General features: G+C 34.8%; 1 protein-coding gene across 1 annotated transcript; it reads right to left on the reverse strand.

The window, feature by feature from the left end:
• On the reverse strand, positions 1 to 15,195 carry LOC136815730 (COP9 signalosome complex subunit 2-like). Its single transcript, XM_067072175.1, has 16 exons — positions 15,184 to 15,195; positions 13,239 to 13,328; positions 12,915 to 12,992; positions 12,150 to 12,233; positions 11,801 to 11,821; positions 11,288 to 11,357; positions 10,379 to 10,478; positions 9,741 to 9,819; positions 9,170 to 9,222; positions 8,447 to 8,500; positions 7,955 to 7,998; positions 7,458 to 7,503; positions 7,021 to 7,057; positions 4,263 to 4,321; positions 3,367 to 3,438; positions 1 to 703 (listed from the first exon to the last, which is right to left on the reverse strand). The coding sequence occupies exons 1-16, from the start codon at positions 15,193 to 15,195 to the stop codon at positions 631 to 633; spliced, it is 972 nt and encodes a 323-aa protein (XP_066928276.1). The 3' UTR covers positions 1 to 630.
• Between the last annotated feature and the right edge of the window lie 9,989 nt (positions 15,196 to 25,184).

The following is a 25,184-nucleotide window of genomic DNA, read 5'->3' on the forward strand; positions in this document are numbered from 1 at the left end:
TTTTGTTAGTGGAATAATTTATCTTTTTAGAATTTCATCATTTCTTAAAAAAAAAGAAGAAAAGAAAAATAACGTAGTATTTAAATCGAAAAAAAAGTTGTTTCGTAGTTCGAAAATCACAGAAGATTTCTACCTCATTGCTGTTGTTATTGGAGATTGTTGAATAAATAATCACCACGAGCGTTCAACAATATATTTGATCGTTCAAATCGATCGCTGACCGTACCATAATATCACCGGTCAACAAGTTCATGGACGTAGTTTAAAATGTCATTGGTGCGTCTAATAAGCCTTCAAGTGACTATAACTTTCCCAGCTGGCACACAACGTTGTTTCAACGTTCATCTAACGTTATATGGACGTTGTGAACGTTAGATAAACGTTGAAAAAACGTTGTGTGTCAGCTGGGTTTGCAGTACGACTAAGTTGTATACCAGCGAGAAAAAACGTTAAGGAAACAAAATCACCTCTTCTACCAAAAAAAATCGATGAAAAGGCGGTTATCAAAATAGCGTGAACTTCAGTAGGAAACAAAAAACTATTTAACGGTACCAGGAAGAGTGTGGAGTCGTTTCAAAAGTGTTTTTCTTCGTTTTTTGTATCTCTTGACCATTTCTCCTTTTTTTCTTCTTACGCAATCTTGTTACAGACGTTCAGGTGAAGGTTACCAAGCGTTGTTGTCCATTTATCCAAAGCAGCAAACCTAAAACATAAATAGATCTTCATTTTATCAAATTGGAATTATATTCATTAGTACAGTTGACGCTCGCTAATTTGATCATCAAGGGGAATTGGATTTTCATCAAATAAGAGTGCTTATCGAATAAAAGAGCGTCGTTTATGAGGAATTATTGATGACTGGGAATTTTATCGAATAATGGAGCGCATCAAGTAGTAGAACGTCGAATTAGAGAGCGCCAACTGTATCTACAATTTTTCAAAGACAATTAGAAGCTACCTTGTGCACTCTAAGTTTATTCATAGTAGTCAAAGCAAAGTTTTTCATCGCAGACGGAAAATATGCTTAATACTATAGGGGCGAAAAAAATCTCTTTTTGTTCTTTAGTTTGAGACTTAAACACTATGGGTAGCTTCCATGGTCTTGATCAAAACAAAGATTTATTATACACTGGATAAACGACTCATAAAACGGCGGAGAGCGATCATTGTATTTCCTTTCTTTCAGAAAACAATTGATGTTCTAGCTTTGTCCGCAAAGGACAACTGTCATGGCGGCTCGAAGATGTCTGATTTTTAAAAATGTTTATCAGTTTTATTTTAAAAAAGTTCTCTAGATCTTTCTTTTTATGCATTTGCATAAAAAAAGTTTGAAAGTAAGGCTAGCATACCAAAGCTGGATACATTTGTGAAATCTAATGTGAGAAAATCATCATTAGACAAGAAATTTAGACAAAATGCTTATAGTGACACGAAATTTTCAATTGGAAATATCTTTCCAAAACTATCCCCTGAAGAGCTGAAATTAACATAAGTAAAACTTGAGTGTCTTGGCTCCACAGTGGTATGAAAATCTTTTGGAGGCACGTGGTGGCAAAGTTGTTTTTCTGAGGTTGAAGTTTGAAAATTTCCGGTGTCAACATTCAATTTCTTATACACGACACGTCTTTTGCATCCCTGTCACAGCTTGAAACGTCATAACGACTTATAATTAGCAATTAAGTAGAATAATCTGATTCTCACAGGGAAGTTTTAAGTCTCTTTTGGGAATTGGATGAGTAATCTTCGATAAGAAATGCAATAAAAATGCTTCGAAAAATCATTTAATGAGGGAAGGAGAGTGAACAATAATATCATTACTGCGGACATAGCTAGAACATGAGAAATCGGCAAAAATCTGTTACTTGTATATCCAGTGTGTAATAAATCCTTGATCAAAACATGCAATATTTTTACCTAAAGTTTTGCCGATTTGTTTTGCAGCGGAAACAAGAAAGGCCACAATTTCGATACAAAATTCTAATTTTTCTCAGAGATAAAAGGAATGGTGATGTGAAATGCTGTTTGGTGATAATTTTGAGCTACTTCCTAAATGGTTTGAGCTAAGAGCTTTAGAAAAGTTTCTTCGAGATAAGCATCTTTAAACTTTATCTTTAAACAAAGTAGCAAGTTTATTTCAATAGAATTTTTTGATATTAAGATTTTATCAAATGATGGCTATAAAAATCTCAAATAATATATTAGACTATTGAAAATTGAAACTAACAATACTAAAATTATTTCCAACAACTTGACACACCCACGCGAAAAAAAAAATCCTTTTTCATAAAGCATTAGTGTTCGACGACCAGAATCCTATTACATATTTCTCCCCCTTTTAACTTTTCAATTAAGTTTTAAAAATCTAGGGGTCAATGAAATTTTGTAAAAAACTCCGAAGGGTTGGTTCTCTTAAAACAGGCAAAAAAAAATCTAAGGAAAAGCCACTGAGATTTTGACGAAAATCAAAGGTGGTACGTTAAAAATGACAAAAGAATATAAGAGTGATTTAAAATTTAAGTGTTTATTATTCCAAGAAGATCTCAACATAGGCGGGGAGAGGTTAAAATGTTCTCAGGAAAAGTCAAATGCTATAAAATGTTTTGACAGGGGATACCAGAGTAGAAAGTCATTGAACGAAGTAAATTTTACCGAGCAGTTCCCGTAGTCTTCTTTTCAGGGAAAGTCAAATGCTATAAAATGTTTTGACAGGGGATACCGGAGTAGAAAGTCATTGAACGAAGTAAATTTTTACCGAGCAGTTCCCGTAGTCTTCTTTTCAGGGAAAGTCAAATGCTATAAAATGTTTTGACAGGGATACCGGAGTAGAAAGTCATTGAACGAAGTAAATTTTACCGAGCAGTTCCCGCAGTCTTCTTTTCAGGGAAAGTCAAATGCTATAAAATGTTTTGACAGGGGATACCGGAGTAGAAAGTCATTGAACGAAGTAAATTTTACCGAGCAGTTCCCGCAGTCTTCTTTTCAGGGAAAGTCAAATGCTATAAAATGTTTTGACAGGGGATACCGGAGTAGAAAGTCATTGAACGAAGTAAATTTTACCGAGCAGTTCCCGCAGTCTTCTTTTCAGGGAAAGTCAAATGCTATAAAATGTTTTTGACAGGGGATACCGGAGTAGAAAGTCATTGAACGAAGTAAATTTTACCGAGCAGTTCCCGCAGTCCTTCTTTTCAGGAAAAGTCAAATGCTATAAAATGTTTTTGACAGGGGATACCGGAGTAGAAAGTCATTGAACGAAGTAAATTTTACCGAGCAGTTCCCGCAGTCTTCTTTTCAGGAAAAGTCAAATGCTATAAAATGTTTTGACAGGAGATAACAGAGAAAAAGTCATTGAACGAAGTAAACTTTTACCGAGCAGTTCCCGCAGTCTTTTTTTCAAGCTCTAATAATTGATGTTCTTGATCTATCCTTCCTTGAATTGTACTGAAAGGAAGTAAGGACATAATTAGATACTCTAAGGTTCCAAATAAACGGCCCCTGCTTGTTAATTTTTCGAAAATTCTCCAACCCCCCAGACCTTATTAGGCCCCCTCCGTTGATTATTTTTTTAAATATTTTCAGCTGTCAAAGAAAAGGCCCCTTATTTTGCTCTAAATAGCCTGATTTTAGCCTATATTTACCTTATTTTTGGGTTTTCTGAAGTACAATTTCCAACCCCCCGGCAATTAGGTCCCTCCCGTTTATTAAAATCTCGAAAATTTTTCAATCCCTCCCCCCATTTATTCGAACACGGGTGGTTTATTTGGAACCTAAGAGCAATTAGATAATTACATAATTAGTACCAAGAAAAATATATCTAACCGGTTGGTCCCAAAAAACTTCGGATATTTGGCAACGTCATTGAGCAGAATGGATCAAGATATAAATTTAATTTAATGTCATAAGAAAGATGAAGGTGTCTGTGACTTAAATTTTGAGCTATTACTTTTTAAATTTTGTTCAGTGGGTTTTTGAGTAATCAATTTTCAAAATAACATTTCAAAATGAGTGAAACCAGCTCCCAGTTGGTTCCCATTAAAATATTGAAAGACTGTCTAAAAAAGTCCTGGATTATTGGGTTTACTGGGTTAGTTTTTTGTCAGAGACGGAAATGGACGTTAAACAAACAAATTTTGAGTTCTGTTGAATTTGGAGATACAAAAGCCTCTTTTTGTACCTCACTCAGACGGAAATCCACTCAGACGGAAATCCGTCTGAAACGGAAGAGCTTTGTACTCTGTTCTAGCAAAAGTAGAAACTTTTGATACCTGTCGAGGATACATTGGACGAGTAATGATTCGACTTCAGTTGTGTCAATGTTCAACTCCTTTCGGTTCAAAGAAAAAGAAGAAAAAGATTTAATTCGATTTCGATTTAGTGCCTTATACACATTAGTTTTTGTCAGGGATGTCACCAAATATAGGGTGTCCCAAAAAAGTACTGCCTCAGACCACTAAAGTAGAAAAAAAATGTGTATATGGAAATCTTCAAATTTGGAAAATAAACAGATACTCTTAGAATGTTAAGGCGTGGTTACATTACATTAATTTATTTCAAAATTTCTGAAATTTTTTAATCAAGTCTTTATGATTAAAAAATTTACAAGTGTAACAGTCCTCTTTTAAAGAAAACAAGAAGCCCAGAGGGCATGAAGGCCCAGCGAATAAAAATATGAACTGAACAAGACTTGAGTAGCAGAGGGGATATGAACCTGGAGCCGCTAACACAAGCCATAGACGCCTTAGACCATTCGGCTATCTCATATTTACAACAATGAGAAATAATTCATAATATTTAATCTAATATACAGAGATGTTAGTTTTTTTCCTAACACGTGAACAACTGAACTGTTCACATGATAGAGAAATGTAAAAACAACTTTTTTTTAAAAGAACATCTTCCTAAAGAGAAGAAGGTTTGTTACGGTTATTTCTGTGTAAATCACATTGTTTTTCTTAAAACGTACTACATCTGTTATATTCTTATAGTTTTAATAGTTAATTGTATTTTCTCCTTTTATGTTTTTAACCAATAAAGACGATTTCAATTGTTTTTTACTCTGTCAATCATGTTCTAACAGCCAATCAAATCGTTCACAATATGTACTAGCCTGTGCTGTGTTTGAAAACGCGTATCGCCTAGTAAATTGTTACACACTGACACCGGGCAGAATGCTAATGAAAGGCCCAGTACGCTAAAGCTAGCTGGGCCAATAAAGGGGCCCAATAAAGACCTATAAATTCATGAAAAAGAAATCATTTCTTGCGATTCTTTACCATTTTTTTGGTAAAGAGTTTAAAGTTTTTTTCTTCACTTCTCTCGAGATCAAAGGCACCGACATGATAGTTCTGTACATTTTTTCGATAAATGGATTTTCTAGCCTTTGGAATTTTTAAACTGTACTATGGCTAATGAGATAGGGGTGAAAGATAGGATAAGAGAAAGATTTTGCATGATGGATGGATATCAGCCACGAGTTTCTGTGTTCATCCTGAGATATAGAATTCTTCTATTCTTCTTGGTCACGTAGACGAAGAAGTTCAGCAAATATGTTGTTGTATGCACTTTTTTCGTTCCTCAACTTTAACCACTTGCGTACCCAGCAAGACCTTTTAAGCTCGACTTTTCTTTTTAGAATATTTCCTCTCAAATTTCCGTTTCAAAAGAATTAGCACAATACGTGCTGCAGCCTTCCTCCTTTAACTCATGTCGTTTGTTGAGTGAGAAAATGAGTTGAGAAAAAACGATTGAAGATTTGATACAACATACAAAAATTTCAAAAAGACTTTAAAGAAAATAGTTAATTTCTTTAATGATTAAACAAGTGATACTTTTATGGACCTACCTGGTTATGCATTTAACACATATATAATTGATATGTACGTGAGCGTGACCATTAAGCAATCATTCAGAACACAAATAGTGACGATCTATTAGAATTAGTCATTTGTTTCTTATAAAAAAACGTTTCGAAATTTAAATTTCATGCTCTTGAAATATTCTTTCATATTCAAGACTTCGTGAGCAAAAAAAACATATATCTCATCAAAAAATTGAGTAATTTGGCTAAGAACATTGATGTATTAGCTTATTAATAGTGATTCTTATAGATAAAGACGCGTTTTTTGAGCTGAAAAATTAGTTTTTTACAAATATCTGCTTGAGCCGTCTTTTACCTACTTTCATGCAAAATAATCTGAAAAAAACCCGTTTTTTAGCCGATTTTTGGCCCAAATTTGCCCCAAAACATTTTTTTTCGAAAATCAGGCTCCGTCACATTCGAGGGTTTATAGTTATGCATCTTTGTACAAAAAATCATAAAGAATGAAAGAACCAATCTCGAGAAAAGCTAATACCTAAGTAATTGATAATGTGCTTATAAAAAAATTATAAAAACACGCCAAGCAACCAAAATTTCATATCTAAACACACATATTCTTCAAAAGTAAGCCCTCATGGGCAAAAAAAACATCTATCTTATAAAAAAATTGAGTAATTTGACTAAGAACATTGATGTATGCTTATTAATAGTGATTCTTATAGAGAAACATGCGTTTTTTGAGCAAACAAAATTTTTTTGCAAAAATCTTCTTGAGCCATCTTTTACCTATGATGGTACCCTACTTTCATGCAAAAAATCAGAAAAAATTAATGATCCAATTTTTCACAAAGGTAAAAAAACCCGTTTTTTGGCTGAAATTTGCCCCAAAATTTTTTTTCCGAAAATCAGGCTCCGTCACATTTTGGCCACCACCATTTTGCACCTTTGTACCAAAAATCAAAAGATTCCTATGATTCAATCCTGAGAAAAGTTGGTAACAGACGAACGGACGGACGGACGGACGGACGAACGAACACAGGTTAATTTATAGGACCTCCACCCCACCGGGGTAGGTCCAAAAATTTCAAAAATTTTAAAGATATTAATGTAGTGTAACCACGGCTTTAGAGATTGAGATTGAGCATTTTGCGTTGTTGAAAGCGACACTGATAGTTTTCACTTTCATTTTCTTATGATCGACTCACCTTTGAAATAAACGGGATATGTATTTTGGTGTATGGTCTGAAAAAAAGACATTTAATAACAAACCTATCAAAAAATAATTTACAGAACGGTAATTAAATTTGACAGTTACGGTATCAGGAATCGTAGCAGAAACCAATTGGATCAAACTTTCTTCTTACCTAAATAATGTCTAATGAAAGTGAACAACTTCACTTTGAAACTTCATGGCACCAAGGACTAAACTGACGTCAAATTTTGACGAGTACTCAATGTCAATTCTTTGTTACAGACTCGGTGGGACCTCCCACCCACTGGAAAATAGGCCAAATTATCGGTCCTAGTGGAAAATTATACTAAAATTTTTGCTTGCTCAAAATAGCCAAATAAACAAATCGTCACTACAAAATCTTGTGCTATTTTTAAAGGTATTTCTTTCCAAACTAGTATGAGAACTTACTTGATTAACTTGACTAGAACTTGAGTGCGCACATTCCCCAAGAGATCTAAAAACACGAAATCATTGAAAACGTTAAAACATCCTTAAAAGTAATTTATAAGTTACGTAAATGCTGAAATGCAATTCTTTACTGTATGGATAGCAGTGTTTTGAAACCTATAGTTCACTTACTCTCTCACATAGAAAAATTAAAAAGGAATAACTCCCAACAGTCACAGCGCTTAAAGTCGAAACACTCATATTAATTACATTTCCCTTGAGAGCTTTTATAAAAAGATCGAAGTGCTGCGAAGCGGTATAACTTGCAACATTTGCGAAGATTTTTGGAAATCACCCGTTTGGTTAGCCAAGCTAGCGTACAACTCTGTTTGAGCGTTCACACATCGTTATTTAAACGCTATGGACGCAAGTTGGGCATGATAACACTTGGATCAGACTTCATTCAAATCTTATAAAGGCTCTCAGCTAAAGTACAAAGACATGACAGTAACGGATACCTTCTATGTGTTCCCTAATGAAAGGATCATCCATGATTGTATTCCTAAAAATCAGTGATCGCAAAGATTCAAAATAAATTGCCGTTTCTTATATCTATAAGCTCTAGTTTAGACGGCTCGCCTTTCGCCCTGCCTATTCTAATTGTAAGAGTAGGCACAAAGTGGGCAGTTAAATTCTTTGCTTCAAAAGGTTGAAAGAAGACATTGCATTGACATCAAAATACGGCAATGCATTGACTTTAGACAGCCCACTTTATGCTCACCTTAATTCACAATTAGAATAGGCAGGGCGAAAAATGGGCCGTCTAAACTAGAGCTTATCCCTTCTGGTGAAACTTAAACCAGAAACCCAGATACACAACCTTTGGCACAAGGGTGAATCAAATTTTAAGAGCTCGCTATGTACTTCGAAGTGGAAATTTAAAATTGGAAATGTGTTTAACTCAAAAGATTATTGGGAGAATTGAAAACAAAAGATATTGACAAACCGACCTGTTTAATTTCAATATCTTTTCAAATTCACTGATGTCATTGTTTTGGTAAGCACTGAAAACAAACAAACAAATAAACATTAATTGGTTCTCTGATTAAAACAAACTATACAGACAGTGCAGTGAATGAAAAACAGACGTTTATGTGCAAATATTATAGTCACTACTGAGTTTATGTTTTATGTTTTCTGTGACGGAGACGATAAGGATCTAACTTGTTTACATCCTGACTGACTGACAACGATGGTAAATCAGCACTTTTACCAACCTCGATTTTGCGAGTCAGAACTGCGGGTTATTCCAAATGGCTTCAGCCACTGTGCCGTCCTCAAAAATGCAAGTACATAAACTCGCTACTAGCAGCTAGCAGCGTACGAGACAATAATCTCATTTCTAGTTTGGATTATCTTGCTATGATATAATACAGTGTCTCCATAACTCGAACATGCAAGGAGGCACACATTTGGAAATTTCGAGTTACGGGGTAATGTTTATAAAGCACTGTTAACCTTTTCGATTTGTTTCTACTGTTAAACATAAAAACACAAATAGTGACTACGTGACAAATGGAAAATATGTCATATAAGAACGAGACAAAATTGGTCGAAAATACATCCCTGCGTTTGATTATAAATCTTACCTTAACCTCGGAAATTAATTCCAACGCTATTGAAAGCTTATATTTAGGTTTCGTTTACATTCTTTTAAGCATCTCTTTGCTTACCTGACGAGATTAGTCATGGCTAATATATCGGCGTCATTTTTGTACGGTTTCGCCTGAAAATAAAAGATTTTAAGTAGAGCTTCATAAAAGTCAAGATTCGGTTTGTGAGTCAATTGCATCGATTTGCGTACATGTTGAGGTTCAAACCTAAAATGTTTTTTCTTGTGAAAAATTTGAGAGGAAATTGCTTATGGTGCTTGTGAAACCGTTACTATTACTAGATAATAAGCAGTTATTGAACGAGGTCCAATACCCGATGCAAAAATATTGGACAAGGCTTCGCCTCCGCGGAAGCTATATACTCAAAAATATTGGACAGTAAAGAAGCTAATCAAATGGCACTATTTACGCAGGTTGGAAAGTGAAAAGAGGTCATTTCACAGCCGCAAAGCGTAATGGGTAATCAGGACCATGCGCCTAATGACGACTTACTATTGTTCCAAAGTTTTGAAAAATTTGAAGATTTTTTGCGTCTAGCCAACTGGAAGTCGTTACTAGAGTGTAACCAGTCCTGATTACCCATGATTCATTTCGACTGTGAAATGGTCTATTGATCGATAGTTTCTGATACCTCTTGAGAATCGAAGGGGTTGATATCTGACTTCATCAACATGTAAGCTAACACCAAATATTTCAAACAAGTGATACGCCTATGGAAAAAAAGTGAAAGAAAAATGATAAAAACGTTCACCAATGAAGTCATGTTATGAAATAAAACCGTGTCCAGTCAATATCAACCCTTCGAGCATCTTCCTATTACTAGGGGAAGCATCTTAAAATCTCAAAATCTACAAGAGCTTTGAAATTGTGATTAGTGGTAATTATGGATACCTTAAAGGAAGAAATTTTGGCGGGAATTTAATTTGGCGGATGGCCAAAAAAGTTTTTTCAGAGGGAATTTAATTTGACGGATGGACGAAAAAACTAAATTTGGCGGGAATTTAATTTGGCGGTCGCTTAAAAATTTAACCTTAAGATGGCGTCAAAACAGCGAAAAAATAGCAAAAACGCCTTAAAAGAGATCATATTTTCAAAATGTTTAATTTGGCGGGAATTTAATTTGGCGGATGGCGGAAAAAAGAAATTTTGGCGGGAACTTAATTTGGCGGATTTCAGTCAAATCCGCCAAATTTTCTTTCCGCCAAAATTTCTTCCTTTAAGGTAGTTGAAGATTCGCATTGCGGGATAGTATAAGCTCTGAGAGAGTACCTTTGACTACCAGATTCATCATAATTTTTGAAAGCTTCGAAGAAATCCGTTGCAGCATTCTCGTACTCTTCTTCTCGCAAGTGCATTTTACCGCCACATTCTATAAGAAAATTAGACCATGTTCACACGTTACTATTCCGTTTCGTTCCGATACGATTTTCGTTACGGATCGAGTGTGTTCATATTGGTTTCGGAACGTTTTGGAGTAAGAAAACGTTTGACGTTTCTAATTTTGACGTTCACACTTGTTTTGGAACGGAACGGAACGGAACGGAACGGAACGGAACGGAACGGAACGGAACGGAACGGAACGGAACGGAACAGAACCGTAACGTCTGAACGTAGTGTTATTTAATGATACTAGCCATATTCTAGAAAAAAAAATCAATCCAGATCGTACCAATTAGGGTTTGCAGCTTGCGAGGTAATTTTAGGGTTTGATACAGGCTTAAAGAATGAGTAACTTAAAATAAAAATTATCAACTCTAATCGACCTTTTCATAAATTACGTCACGAACATCACTTGCCTCGTATTCAAACAATTACCATGGTGATTATATTCCTTGAGACACTAAATGATTTTTTTATGAAAAGAAAGGAGTTTTAATAAAATCCGCTGGGTTTTAATCACATGGCAATAATTTCAAAACAAGGCAAGCGATGTTCGAAACTTAATTTATGAAAAGGTCTGTTTTTCGGAAAACACTTTTGGCAGAACTCGTGTGGAATCACAAATACTAGAGGTTATAGCCTTTCAAATTCAATGGAGATAACAAACCCATTGGTGAATTGATCAAGAGGTTGTTTAATGAAAGGTTCACGAAGATGTTGCTCTTCTCAAAAATCATTCTGATCTTGAATAATATTCCTTCAGAAAATTGAAATATTTAAATATCTGACGCCCCTTACCTCTGATAACGCCCATGATCAAAGGGTGGGGGATGGCGGACTTGATGTGTAATGATTGTTCATATAACGTCTATGGTGAGAACAGCGGAGTAACGAGTATAGTGAAAAAGAGTAAGCGCCACAAGGAGATCGTATGAGACGAGATGGAGATTTTACAAGCTCTTATTTGATTTGGTTGGTCGTTAACCAGTAATAAAACAATTTTGTTACTTTTATTCTAAAGAACGCGTCATTTTTATTACTTCAAATGACAATGACTAAAGTATCTTATAAAAGACTCCATCTCATCTGGATCATATCAGTCTTATCAAATTTGTGTAGTGGCAATGAAAAAGCTTGGGGTAAATTACAAATTTGGGGTAAATCTCGGACGGTGATTTTATTCACAATACGTATTCCCTATATATCAAAACATATCAGAGAGGATGCGTACAGCCTAAGTTCAGTCAGAAAGAAGTAGACTCTTATCTACACCACCGCCCTGCTCATAATACACCATCTAAAATACCGTACCTTTAATTTCTTGTTGTTTTTCTAATACGAAAAGAAAAGAAGACTTTTATTAATAACCGCACAAAATAGTTCATTATCTTTGCTAGGTCCGCACTAAAAGATACATATCCCTGCAACCTTACATCTACCATAGGTGTACAAAATACTCAAACGCCTATCTAATTTTTTTGACTCAAATTTGACACTACAGAAAGTTCCTGAATCAACCTTGGGTATCACTTTTAATGGTGACATAGCGAAAGCGAGATTTCTTCTAAGAATTGAAAACTCTATAACATATCTAGAAACGAAAAAATAACTGGTTATCCCCTAAAGAAATGGGGTACACTGCAACCATAGCATAGGATACCTGTGCGGTGTACATTTGAATTTCCAAAGCATAAATCTCTAACAGTTGCGTTCCTTTCTTCAGATCTTCTTCACCGTCATTTGTCTGAAAAACAAAGTCATGAAAAATGGGAAACAAACAAACAAACTGATTTGTAATATTCTTTTGGAGAATGGCTCTGACAATCTCGGGTGTTTCAAATGTTTTTGCGCTCGAATGTGTGGTGTAGAGAGTACTGATTTTGTTGATGAGTGGCTTCTCTTTCACGGAGGATACCAAGTCCTGCATTTTGGTCTAGGAGCCGTCTCCTTAGAATCGCCTTCGCGTTCATCTACAGTGCGTCACAAAAAAGCGGACAAATTTTTATATAAGTATAATCCTCATAATTTATGCCAAACTTTTTGACTTGTATATTTTTCAATTTCAAAAACTTATTCAGTCAGTCATCTTTGGAATTTAATATATACCAACTGAACATAGAATTTCAATCTTATTTCAATTATTCAAAGCCAGTTTAGATAATGAGTTTTGAAGATAAAAATTTGTCCGCACTGTAAACTGCCTTCCAGCTTGCGATACTGACACTGACAAGATTTTGGATCAAGTGCTTTTTGGATCAAGGGATCAAGGCCACCGCAATTTCACCTCATCCACCATCGTCGATACCTAGCACAGTAAAGATTACTAAACCCATTCTTTTAATACAAACGTACAAATACACACACAATGAGTATCCAGTAAAAGAATTGGGGAAAGTTGTTGCCTGTTAAACAGAGAAATACTTACCTGACATGATTTTCGTAGTTCTTTAATGATCCTACTCAGCCGACTGAAATCTTCTCGATCGTAATACAATTTTCCAAGCTGAAGAAAGACATGTAAATTTTTGTTACTCGATAAATTCAAATTACATTATAAACTTCGTGTAATTGTCTGTAATGAATTTTTCCAAAAATTTTGCATTTATTTAACTTAAAAAGAGTTAGTTTCTTAGTTTCTTTTAGCAGTGTTAACGGCGGAGCTGATTCTAGAGATGAATTCAGAAATCTTTTTCGAAAGGTTACCTCACATTTTCTTTTATTCCGATCAAACATGAAATGACGATGTTACCTTGCAATTAGTTTTGAACCATAGCCTTTCATTTTTTGCATCTTTCAGAGCGTCAAGCGTTGTCTCGTAAAATTCTTGTAATAACGTAATCTAAGTGAAAAGAAAAAGAATTGCATGATATTAATCATAGTAATCGGAATACTAGTGCATTTTCTAAACCCATAAAAGGGTCCCCAGCGGTTTGCGTTAATGCGTTAATGGGCTTTTTCACGCGTGAATGCGTGAAAATTAAAAAAAATTGCGTGAATTGCGAAAAAACATTGCGTGAATTGAAGGTCTGCTGGGGGGCCTCCAAAAACATAAAATATTTTCAAAAACGGAAACTTGAATTATCTGTAACTGATCAACCCCAAATATCACAAATAGTATAAGGGTTTGGTGGTCAGCTGTGTCCGAAAGTTTACTATTATTAAAACAATAGATTCACTGATAAAATACTTTATTTAGTGTGAATAAGTCACTGTTTTTTGACACCCATGTGTCACAGACCCGCTGGGACGCCAAGCCCACTGGAAAATATGTCCAAAATTTCGTCCCCGTGTTAGGGAAAAAACCCAAGTTTCAGACCCACTGGGAAATTGGAGATGATTTCATCCCCATTTGAAATTCAAGGTTTAAGAATTCCACTCTGAAACAATCCCTACTAGATTCTTTAAGCTTGGAACAATAGAATTTCTATCCGGCTAGCTCCTGGATGGGAGGTAGCGCCACCTAGAGGAGTCTGTAATTGTTATAAGATTCTGGTGCTCCTCAACATCTCTAATTTTCGCCGGAATGAAAAGGTAAGTAGCGTTTTAAGGGGGCTTTTATACTTCAGGGGGCTTTAAGTAGGGGTCCAGAGGACCTTGGGACTCCAGAGAGCCTTGACTCAAGGTAGCTTGGAGTAGGAGATCCTAAATTGTGGAAGATCGGGGTGATACAGGCTAGTAGGGCAAGATCTTTTGAAGAAGATATTTTATTTAAGATATGTATCAAGATACAGGCAAAGCAAGGCAAGATACGACATGCTTTTCATTTACTAAGTATTACACCAACAACCTAGTCAGTAAAATGCAGACCAAATCATTTTCTTAGGTGAAGGGAAAAAACAGATTTAATTCAGTTGCCATTGGAGAGATAAGAGAAGGGAGATTTTCTTTTTAAGAAAACTAATTTGGCTTTATCACAAGAGACGTTTATCAGTGGTTTAACAAATTCGTAAAAGATAAATAATAAATAGTTTGTCGTGTAATCAAGCCGTTGTAATGTTTTTTGCAGATTCAGCAGATTTTTGATTGTGGTTTATATTATACGAGGAATAGAGTATATAAAAGGGGAAGTTGTTGATGTGATGGGATGAGAAATATAGTATGGCGAGTGGTTGTTTAGTATGGCGAGTGTTTGTTTTAGTTTTATTCTATCTGTGAAACAAGCGCCTTTTGTGGTTGTGATTCGTGAACCAAAAGTGTTGTTTGTTCTTGTAAAATTTACGAAAAACTAGAATTCTCTACAAGAAGCTTAATATTTGAAGCTGTTCAGCTTGTGTAAGGTTACATTGTCAGCTTACCGTACTTTACTATATTTGTGAGGTAAAGCTAGTGGAAAAAGGGCGCTATCTCTTTATTGTAGTTAGGCTAACTTTCTTATTTTCGGGGAGACTTTCTCATCACCACCACCAAAGGGAAATTTGCTTCAATCAACTAGCGGTCAGCCATGATGCTACTTGTTGATGTCCATAGAAATTAGTGCGCAGTAAAAGAACTATTACAGCGGAAAGAAACCGAAAATGCACCAGGAAAGTTTTGCCGGGGAATAAGAAAGTTTAATTTAGTTTTTGACTTTCTGGAATTAGTACAAGCGTAGAGTTCTTCAAACTCAGATTAGCCTTCGTATAAATTGCAGGAAAGAACGATTAATATGAACAAGATATAGCTGACTTCGTTTTTAATGCAATAATGTCGCCAACGTAGTTAGACATAATTATTCTTTGGCTTCCAGTTTTTCATTTAATTGATAACTACCTATTGGGAATTGGACGTCAATATAGATTTATTAAAATGTTTTAATGTAGTTATCATAACTTTTTCTGGTGAGACAAGCGTTTGGTACATCTTGAACAGAGTGCACTTTGAGTGCTTTATTGTGTGTGTACAGTATTCTTTCGCAAGGTCTGTCTTAAGGCTTGAGGACACGAGAGGTTTTTTTCACGTTGGTGCAATGCAACATGCTCCAGTTATGCGTGTCTCATGTTTGGTTTTTTGTTTCATGGGACAAAAAGTGAGGGAAATACCCAAAAGACACGCTGATTTTGTCCCAGGGACAAAAGTGAGAGACACACAAATGTTGTTAAAATTGTTGTCGATTTCACTTGGGGTGGTGACACGAGAAAGCGTTTCAGGTTGGTGGGATGGAGCATGTTGCATTGCACCAACGCGAAAAAACTTCTCGTGTCCCCAAGCCTTTAGATTCGTAAATTACTTTTGTAAGTAAAATATATTTTGTAGTAACCCACCATAATAAAACTGTTCGGCTTTTACTTAGTGTAGTCCCAGAAAAGTATGCTTGAAAATGAATCAGTGTGGTTATAATAGTGAGTTTATGCACTTTTGAGGACTGCTTTTCTCCACCCTTTGAAATTTCCCTTCTCCCTAGCAACTACATAAACTTGTTAATAAAATTCATTAGGATAGGGATTGACTAAGAATAATTTTTGTATTTCAGTTATAGCAAGGAATAATATAAATAAAACGCAGCCTAATAAGTGAAATTCTTTGCGGGAAACGATGAGCTCAACAAGTTCAACATCAAACCAACGAGCTTCAAATAACGTCATCAACAAGATAGCTATGGAAGAAACGAAGCAGTTGAACGTAAACCACGACAAACAAATGCGTTCTTTGAAATTGAGAAAGGCGAAACAAATCGAAGAACGAGATCGAGACCGAGATTATTATAAAATGTTCACTGGACGAGAAGAAGAGAGATTGAAGGAGAAACAACAAGAACTTGAAACAGCAAAGAAAGAATTGGAGGATATTAAACTAAGAGAAAAGCAAGAATTGGAGGGCATGAAACAGAAAGAAAACCAAGAAATGAATACTGCAGAAAATTCTACTTCAAATGAAGGTGTTTCAATGGATCATAAGACTTTTTCACGATTTTACACCAAGTTCGAAAGGTTGACATGGGGTATCGAAACCTATTTTGAGCGTATAACAAGTGATGTGAAATTATACGATTCTTATGAAGCATGGTTTGCAGACGTATCAAAATTGATGGCTAATAGAGCTATGTATTTGAATGTTAAACTGTTTTTCTTGAAGAAAGAATTCGAGTCAAATTTTCAAAAGAAATTATATCTACAAGAGGTCTCAAGCGAAGAAGACAAATCAATGAACGATAAATTCACTTTTGAACCAGATGTTGCGAAAATAAGCAATTCATTCTGGGAGAAAGGACACTTCGTATTGCTTCACCCAAGTCTCCAAAAAAGTTGTTTACATTTTGAAAGTTTTCAGGTTGCTGGATTGACGGAAGAGTATTATCATGGAGATAAAAATTCCGCAATCATTTTCGGAACACTTGATGAGAACTTGTTGCATTAAACACATCATTCTTAGATTCAAAGAATATTATACTAGTATTCAAAGTTCATGACATTGGTATTTACTTTTAATTATCTAGTAAGTAAATTTGCGATCGCAGTCAAGGGGGACCCAAAGGCTCCTTTTTCTTTAGCTCCCTTTTCTTTAGCTTACTTTTCTTTAGATTACACGGAGGTAGGGGATGCCGCTTCTCCTACCTTTTTTCATGCCCTTGATCCGTCTCTTTAGTTGCTAAATATCAAGCATGAGAGGCATCAAGTACCATTTTGGGAATCTTTGGTATGTCCCGGCTTGGGATCGAACCAACAACCTTGCATACCGTAGCTGGATGCTCTACCTTCATGCTACGGTCGCTAATTATCTACATGTATTCTAGAATAGAAGCACTTAGAAACTTTATCACAGTTATTAACTTTTAATGAGCCACGAATTGAGTTCACGAATGCACAAGTGAGAATCTGGGATTTCTTTGTAAACCTGAAAGGTCGTTTAGCCTCTTATTGTTCTTCATACTGGGCAAATTCGGTTATTTCGTGCATTTAATCAGAAGACTACATTTTCTTTCAGATTGTTGAATATTATACTAAAAGTTATACCCTTTTCTTTCAGCAAAATATAAAGATTGAATATAAAAAAATTCAAATATAAATAAAGTGTTGTTGGTAGACAAGATGTCATTATCAAAAAATCATAAACTAAGCGGAGAAACAAGGAAACTTGTTGATGAAAAGGTGGAGAAAATCAAGAAGGGTTATGATGGGAAAATTGAAAGATTGACAAATGAAATCGAAAAAATCAAATTAGAGATAAAAAGAGAAAATGACAAACACCCAGGGAAGATGAAAAAGCTGAAAAGCGAATACCACGAAACTAGAGATGCTATAGACAATGTGAAAGGCCAAATTGAAGATATCAAAATGAATATTGGACCGCATGATGATATAGAACATATGGTTTGGGGAGCTGAGACTTTTTTCCAAGGAAAGAAATTGAGTCATAGTTTATACGACTCTTATGAGGAATGGTTTAAGGGAATTTCGAAAATGATGGAAGACAATACTCCGTACAGGACATCAAAATATATCTTTATGAAACGAGATATGGATTTAGACTACTTTTCCAAACATCCTGAGTTTTATAAAACTTACTTTTTTCAAGGAGTCGAGAACGATGACCCTTGGGATGCTTTCGACTGTACAGATGACCATATGTTCATGTTTGAAGATCTTTACAGAGGATTATGGGAAAAAGGTAGTTTTATATTACTCCATCCGAAGAAAATTGAGCAATGTTTGGAGTTCGAACGTGCCTGGCATGAAACAAATAATTATAATGATTATAGCCAATGGCAAATTGATGTCACCAGTGATTTCCATGAACCAAGTTTTGCAATGATGGTTGGAGTCTTGAATAAAATCTCTTTGTAAATAATACAGTTTTAATACCGTAAATCCTCGAATAAGCGCCCTGCTTGAATATACGCCCCCTTAGGGCCTGGAAAATTAAAAAAGCGCCCGGGCGCTTATTCGAGGATTTACGGTAATCCAAAATCATGGGTATTAATGTTGAGAATTTTCAAAATAGTTAGTAAAGTTATTGAAATGGCTCATTTGCTGATAAAAATAGTTGGTATTTCGAGAGAAAAACAACAAGGATAGGCTTTTTCTTTTTTTCTGGCCCTCCTTTGAGTCTCAATTTTTTCTCTTAGCATGTTTTAAAACTAAGAAAAAAATTGAGATTTTTTTAAATTTTCACTGACAGTATTTTTTAATAACTTCACCTTAGTTCTCTTATAATCTAGCTATTCCAGGCTCACGTGTGTTCTTAAATTGTTCTTATTTTTTGGCAGTCTTCTTGTTCTTATAAAATTGTTCTATAAAAAGCATGTACCGTGATTCTCACCAAAATTGAAAATTATTAAGCAAAAATGTTGGCGAATGATAAGAAGTGTTTGTCTTGCTTAAGGGCGCTGCTTTACAAACATCAATTTTTTCGGCGAATTTTTGAAATTTTCCAAGCAAATTTAGGCAAAATCGCTCTCAATGTAACGCTCCCTTCAATGTAACGACTATCGTAACGGCTATTTACGATTATAACTTGATTTTTGCTTGCATTTCTTGAAGATTTCGTGTCGACCGATAAAAACAATGCTTAACGCCCTTTTAGAATATCTTGTGTATTAAAGCGCTGTAAGAAGTTTTACCTTGAATTTTCTAGTATATTTCTTTGATTAATTTTTAATTAAGTTTCACAATTAAAATTTCTCTTCTTGCAGAAAAAAAATCAAAGAAAAAAGTATCGATTTGCCAACGAAATAAGATGTCATCACCAAAAGTGCCTAAACAAAATGTACACACAAGACAACTGGTTGACGAAAGGGTGGTAAAAATCAAGAAGGGTTATGAAGAAGACATTGAAAAATTGACCAATGAAATTGAAGGAGTAAAACTTGAAATGAACAGAGATGAAGAATTCTACAGAAAGAATGTGGAAAAACTTAAAAATGAATATCACGAAACAAAACATATTATAGACAATGTGAAAGGCCAAATTGAAGATATCAAAATGAAAATTGGACCGCATGAGGATATAGAACATATGGTTTGGGGAGTTGAGACATTCTTCCAAGGAAAGAAATTGGGGACAAGTTTATACGACTCTTATGAGGAATGGTTTAAGGGGATTTCGAAAATGATGGAAGACAATACTCCGTACAGGACATCAAAATATATCTTCATGAAACGAGATTCACTGTATCTTGAAAGTTTACCTGACTCGTATACGCATTATATTTTTACGGGAATCGAGAGCGATGATCCCTGGGATGCTTTTGATTATGGTGATGATAATACCTTTATGTTTGAAGATCTTTACAGAGGATTATGGGAAAAAGCCAGTTTGGTGTTACTCCATCCGCAGAAAGTTGAACTTTGTTTGGAATTCGAAAGAACATGTCATGAAACAGACATTTATAACAATTATAGTGAATGGTGTGTTGATGGTGTCACCAATGATTTTCATGAGCCACGTTTTGCAATGATGGTAGGAATTTTAAATAAAATCAGTGAATGATGTGATCACTATATGGAATCTTTTTGAAAACATTTCTAGATACAGTTATATATACTCTATCCAATTCGATCATTCAGGGATAAAGAAATTTCTTTCGAATTAGAGAAAGATTCGAGTTACGTAGAGTATTTTTAAGTATTCTACTTGTAGAGATTCGAATAAGAGAGGGCTGACTGTTCATGCTTTTCTTACGATAAGAACATTTCGCGAGAACAATTTTTTCAGAAATATATGAATTTAAGAAGAAGCCTTACTTAGATTTCAGAAATGGGAATTAAGTCATTGAGTAAGCATATTATAAAGAATTATATGAACAGCTTTAAGTCTAAAATTACGAAGAAGACCAGCCAAGCATCCAGCATATTGTTTTGAACCTTATAAAAAGGCATGTAACTATTATAATTATTGTTTTATTTTAAAATATACCGGGTGCACCAAAAAAACTATACAACTTTGTCGAGATATTGTGAGCTTCAGGATTTAAATTTTTTATTTATTCCTTTTTTATTGTATAGAGGATGCTCTAACTTGAATTTTGAGCTATCATATATTAAATTTGAAAAAGTAGTTTGAAAGTTATTTCCAAAAAACAGACTTTTTTTCCATGTCGAAATTTCAAAAAATCATTAAAAACAGCGAGCAAACTTTTCTCTTGACACTTACCTTCTTTACACAGAAAAATACCAAAAAAATACAACAGTGTTCATCAAAACTCGTTACAGAATTTAAGAATATGGTAAAATAAGCTATTCCATCGTGGGATAATATTTTTGGAAAGGCTGAATTTTTTTTTGGAAATCTCCAAGCGAGGTTTTGATGTTATGTGTGTGCTATGTGAGAAAACTTTTGAAAAAATAGATCCATCATTCCTCGACTAGTTGCTAAAAGAACTTGGGTCTACATTGAGTTTGCTGGTGTTGGAAATGTTCATGACGTGCAAATAAGATGGAGAAAATGTTGGCAAAATATAAAATAGAGAAAAAGGAATCAAAAAACAATGAAATTGTGTTTTTGTCATTTTGTCTTATTTATAGCGTGATTCCTGTTTTAAATGATTTTTTAAAATTTCGACATGAAAAAAAAGTCAGTTTTTTGGAAAAATATTTCGAACTACTTTTTCAAACTTAATGTATGATAGCTCAAAATTCAAGTTAGAGCATCCTCTATACAATAAAAAAGAATGTACAAAAAATTTAAATCCTGAAGCTCACAATATCTCGACAACCTGTATACTTTTTTTTGGTGCGCCCGGTATATAAAATTACAAAATTGAATAAAAAACCTAGGCATCAACCAGATGGGTGTTTAAGATAAAAACGGCAATTATTGCTCTTCTAGGCAATTATTTCCGAAAACGGCAATTTTTTCAATGATGAAATGCTGTATTAGCAAAATGTATTGTCTATAAGGGCAAAGATGTCAGAGGTGTTTGAAAATTGTAAAATAGCATCGAGAAAAAGGTTTTTCGGATTTTTGAAAGTGATTTTTTCAATTTTTTGTTGCTCAATAACATGAAAAGTTCTAAAATAATATGTAAAAAGATCCTGCATCGATGCCAAAACACAGCTAGAAAGAGATAACAAAACCCCCGTTGTAAGTTTGTTTACATACGACTAGATTTTGCTATCTACATTTCCAACAAAAACAAGTTGAAAACAAAACTAAACGAGACACAGTAAGCCTACTTATCGCGAGGGTGTCAAATACCACGTGTTCAATAATAGAACCAACTTTTCTTTCCAAAAACGGCAATAATTGCCGAAAACGGCAATTTTTATTTATTTACTTTTTTTATTTTTCTGCTGATTCAGCATTTCATCGTTGAAAAAAATGCCGTTTTCGGCAATAATTGCCGAAAAGAGCAATAATTGCTGTTTTTATCTTAAACACCCAACTGTCAACAGAGCGTTTTATTATCGATTAATTAGGGGGCACTCGATTTCTAAACGACAGCATGTGCCGCCAAAAGAATGGCTTCCAAAATCGGATCCTTACAGTACCGCCTTTGAGCAGTGAAAAGGTACCCTTACAGTGCATTTTACCGAATGTTTCTGACCCTTACAGTGTAGTTTGATTTCATATCTTATTTTGCTGAAGCAACCTGAAAATGAGATGTCGACACAATGAATGTGCGAAACAAATCAAAACGGGTACAAGTCAAAACTTTTAAAGATACACAGATTTTAACTGCCAGACTTGCAACTCAGAAGTCCCCAAACAAACCCTTACAGTGTATCCAGCTAAAAGAAGACCCTTACAGTGCATTTCGAGGGCCCCAAAAAACCTACCCTAAAGGGCGGCACATGCCCTGCGTCAGACCATACGAGTCTCCCCCGGGATCTTACACAAAAGATTAAGAATATCCCTGATGAAAAGAAAAAAAACACCATTCTTATAATAAACGCAGTAATCTATCTCTCATGTTTTGAACAGCGGTTACAGGCAAAGCATGTTCTTAGTATTTCGCATTTTTGAGCATCATTTTTCTTACCAAATTGTTCTTATAAAATATAAAGAGACTACTGGCTACAAAGCAGATAGATGTTACACCACCCTAGACAAGCCATATCCGTAAATTACACACAAGAAAATGCCGACCACATCACTTATGATGGTAAAGGAAAAAACATTACAGAATCACTTGTTTGTAGCACAAGAGTAAAAAAGGGGTGATTTTCCTTGACAACAAACATACGTTTGAAAAAAGAAATTCTCAGAATGTTCTTTTAAGTAGAGAAAGAAAAGCTTATGTCGTCAAATTACATCATGATATCACAGTGTGGTGTAATCAGGCCCTTATCATTCCTTTTACATACACAATAGAATTTGTTGTATTTATAAAAGCTCATTTGGTTTACAAGCTTGATATAAAACATAAGTTATCAAAGAGAAAACCATGATGGTTCTATGTTCGGTCTACCGTAGCTGTAGAATGTTCAATTTGTTGTGATTCTATGATTTGGAAACATTGTTCTCTTATCAACCTAGCATCAAGTATCAACTAACCATTAACATTTGATGTAAATCGGTATAGCTCACAAAGCTGACATTGGTTATTTGAGATTTTATAGTGATTTGTTATAAGGAGAGTGTTATTATAGGAAAATAGTAGGAAAATAATTTGGTTCTCCGATTTTAAAGCAAGATGAGCTCGTCCACAACTAAACGTTCAGATATTATAGTTGACAGAGCTGTTAACGAAGAAACGAAAAAAATGAGGAGAAGATACGAGCAACAAATACGAGAGTTGGAGCTGGAGAGAGATGAAGAAATCAAAGCAAGAGAGAGAATGCAACGTGCTCATGAATATTATATCAAACGAGAAGAAGAAAGATTGAAGGAGAAACAGAATGAACTTGAGACGGCGAGGAAAGAGCTTGATGACATCAAAATAAGAGAAAATCAAGAAAATAAAGTTATAGAAACTTCTACATCAAATGAAAGTGTTTCAATGGATCGAAAGACTTTTCCACGCTTTTACACCAAGCTCGAAAGGTTGACATGGGGTATTGAAACGTATTTTGAGCGTAAAACGAGTGATGTGAAATTATACGGTTCTTATGAAGCATGGTTTGCAGACGTGTCAAAATTGATGGCTAATAGAGCTATGTATTTGGATGTTAAACTGTTTTTCTTGAAGAAAGATTTCGAGTCGAAGTCTCAAAATAAGTTATACCTTCATAATCAAAAGGTCTCGGGCGAGGAAGACAAATCAATGAACGATAAATTCACTTTTGAACTAGATGTTGCGAAAATAAGCAATTCATTCTGGGAGAAAGGACACTTCGTATTGCTCCACCCCAGTCTCCAAAAAAGTTGTTCACATTTTGAAAGCTTTCAGGTTGCTGGATTGTCGGAAGAGTATTATCATGGAGATAAAAATTCCGCAATCATTTTCGGAACACTTGATGAAAATTTGTTGCGACAAATACACAGCTTGTAGATAATACTGAAAATTTATCATTGTTCTTAGTTTTATCTGATAGTCTAGATAGATCAATTCTTAAAACACATTACTAGTATAGGAAATTACCTAAAAAAAATTAAAAATGCACCCATTTTTTGTAAATATCCATGGATTTCAATCCTTACAATGATGTTTTAAGTTTTCATGGAGCCGTAGCCTCATATCATATGCAGCATTTCATTTTTCTTTATTTGAGCTTTTTAATATTTCCTCTTCGTCTCTCCTTTTAGCAAAACGTTAAAATTAAAAAAAAGATCAGCCAAAGAGAATGTCATCTGCAAATAGGCCTAAACTAAATGTACGCACAAGAACACTGGTCAACGAAAAAGTGGAGAATGTCAAGAAGGGTTATGAAGAAACAATTGAGAGATTGAAAAACGAAATTAAAGGAATAAAATATGAAATGAAGACAGAAAGGGAAAAACATCCGGGGAAAATTGACAAAATTGAAAATGAGTACCACACGACAAGAGACACTTTAGGCATTGTGAAAGGCCAGATTGAAGATATCAAAATGAAAATTGGACCACACGATGATATAGAAAATATGGTTTGGGGAGCTGAAACATTTTTCCAAGGAAAGAAAATTGAGTCATATTTTATACGACTCTTATGAGGAATGGTTTGAGGGAATTTCGAAAATGATGGAGGACAATACTCCGTATAGGACATCAAAATATATTTTTATGAAACGAGATATGAATTACTTCGAGACACATCCAGAATGGTATAAAAAGTATATTTTCCGAGGAGTCGAGAGCGACGACCCTTGGGATGCTTTCGACTGTACAGATGACCATATGTTCATGTTTGAAGATCTTTTCAGAGGATTATGGGAGAAAGGTAGTTTTGTGTTACTCCATCCGAAGAAAGTTGAACGGTGTTTGGAGTTTGAACGAGCCTGGCATGAAACGGAATATGGGCGCAGGAGTAATTTCAGCACGTGGAGTATCAAAGATATTCCCAGTGATTTCCATGAACCAGGTTTTGCAATGATGGTTGGAGTTTTTTACCTATGATGGTACCCTACTTTCATGCAAAAAAATTAGAAAAAATTAATGATCCAATTTTTCACAAAGTCCAAAAAACCCGTTTTTTGGCCGTTTTTTGGCCCAAATTTGCCCAAGAAATTCTTTTTTCAAAAATCGGGCTCCGTCATATTTGAGGGTTTATAGTTATGCATCTTTGTGCAAAAAATCATAAAGAATGAAAGCGCCAACCTCGAGAAAAGCTAATACCTAAGTAATTGATAATGTGCTTATAAAAAAATATCGAATTTGGCCAGTTTTTCTATAAAAACACGCCAAGCAGTCAAAATTTTCT

This window comes from Clytia hemisphaerica, unplaced genomic scaffold, assembly GCF_902728285.1.
Source record: "Clytia hemisphaerica strain Z4C2 unplaced genomic scaffold, Clytia hemisphaerica genome assembly, whole genome shotgun sequence".
Taxonomy (NCBI): Eukaryota; Metazoa; Cnidaria; class Hydrozoa; order Leptothecata; family Clytiidae; genus Clytia; species Clytia hemisphaerica.

What these genes read in the sequence shown, in the direction of transcription:
- LOC136815730 (XM_067072175.1), bottom strand. An exon ending in GATCATGGGCGTTATCAGAG is followed by an intron (nt 10,479 to 11,287) that starts GTAAGGGGCGTC and finishes ATTTTCTTATAG; the next exon opens with AATGTGGCGGTAAAATGCAC. An exon ending in AAGACTGCGGGAACTGCTCG is followed by an intron (nt 704 to 3,366) that starts GTAAAAGTTTAC and finishes TTTATGTTTTAG; the next exon opens with GTTTGCTGCTTTGGATAAAT.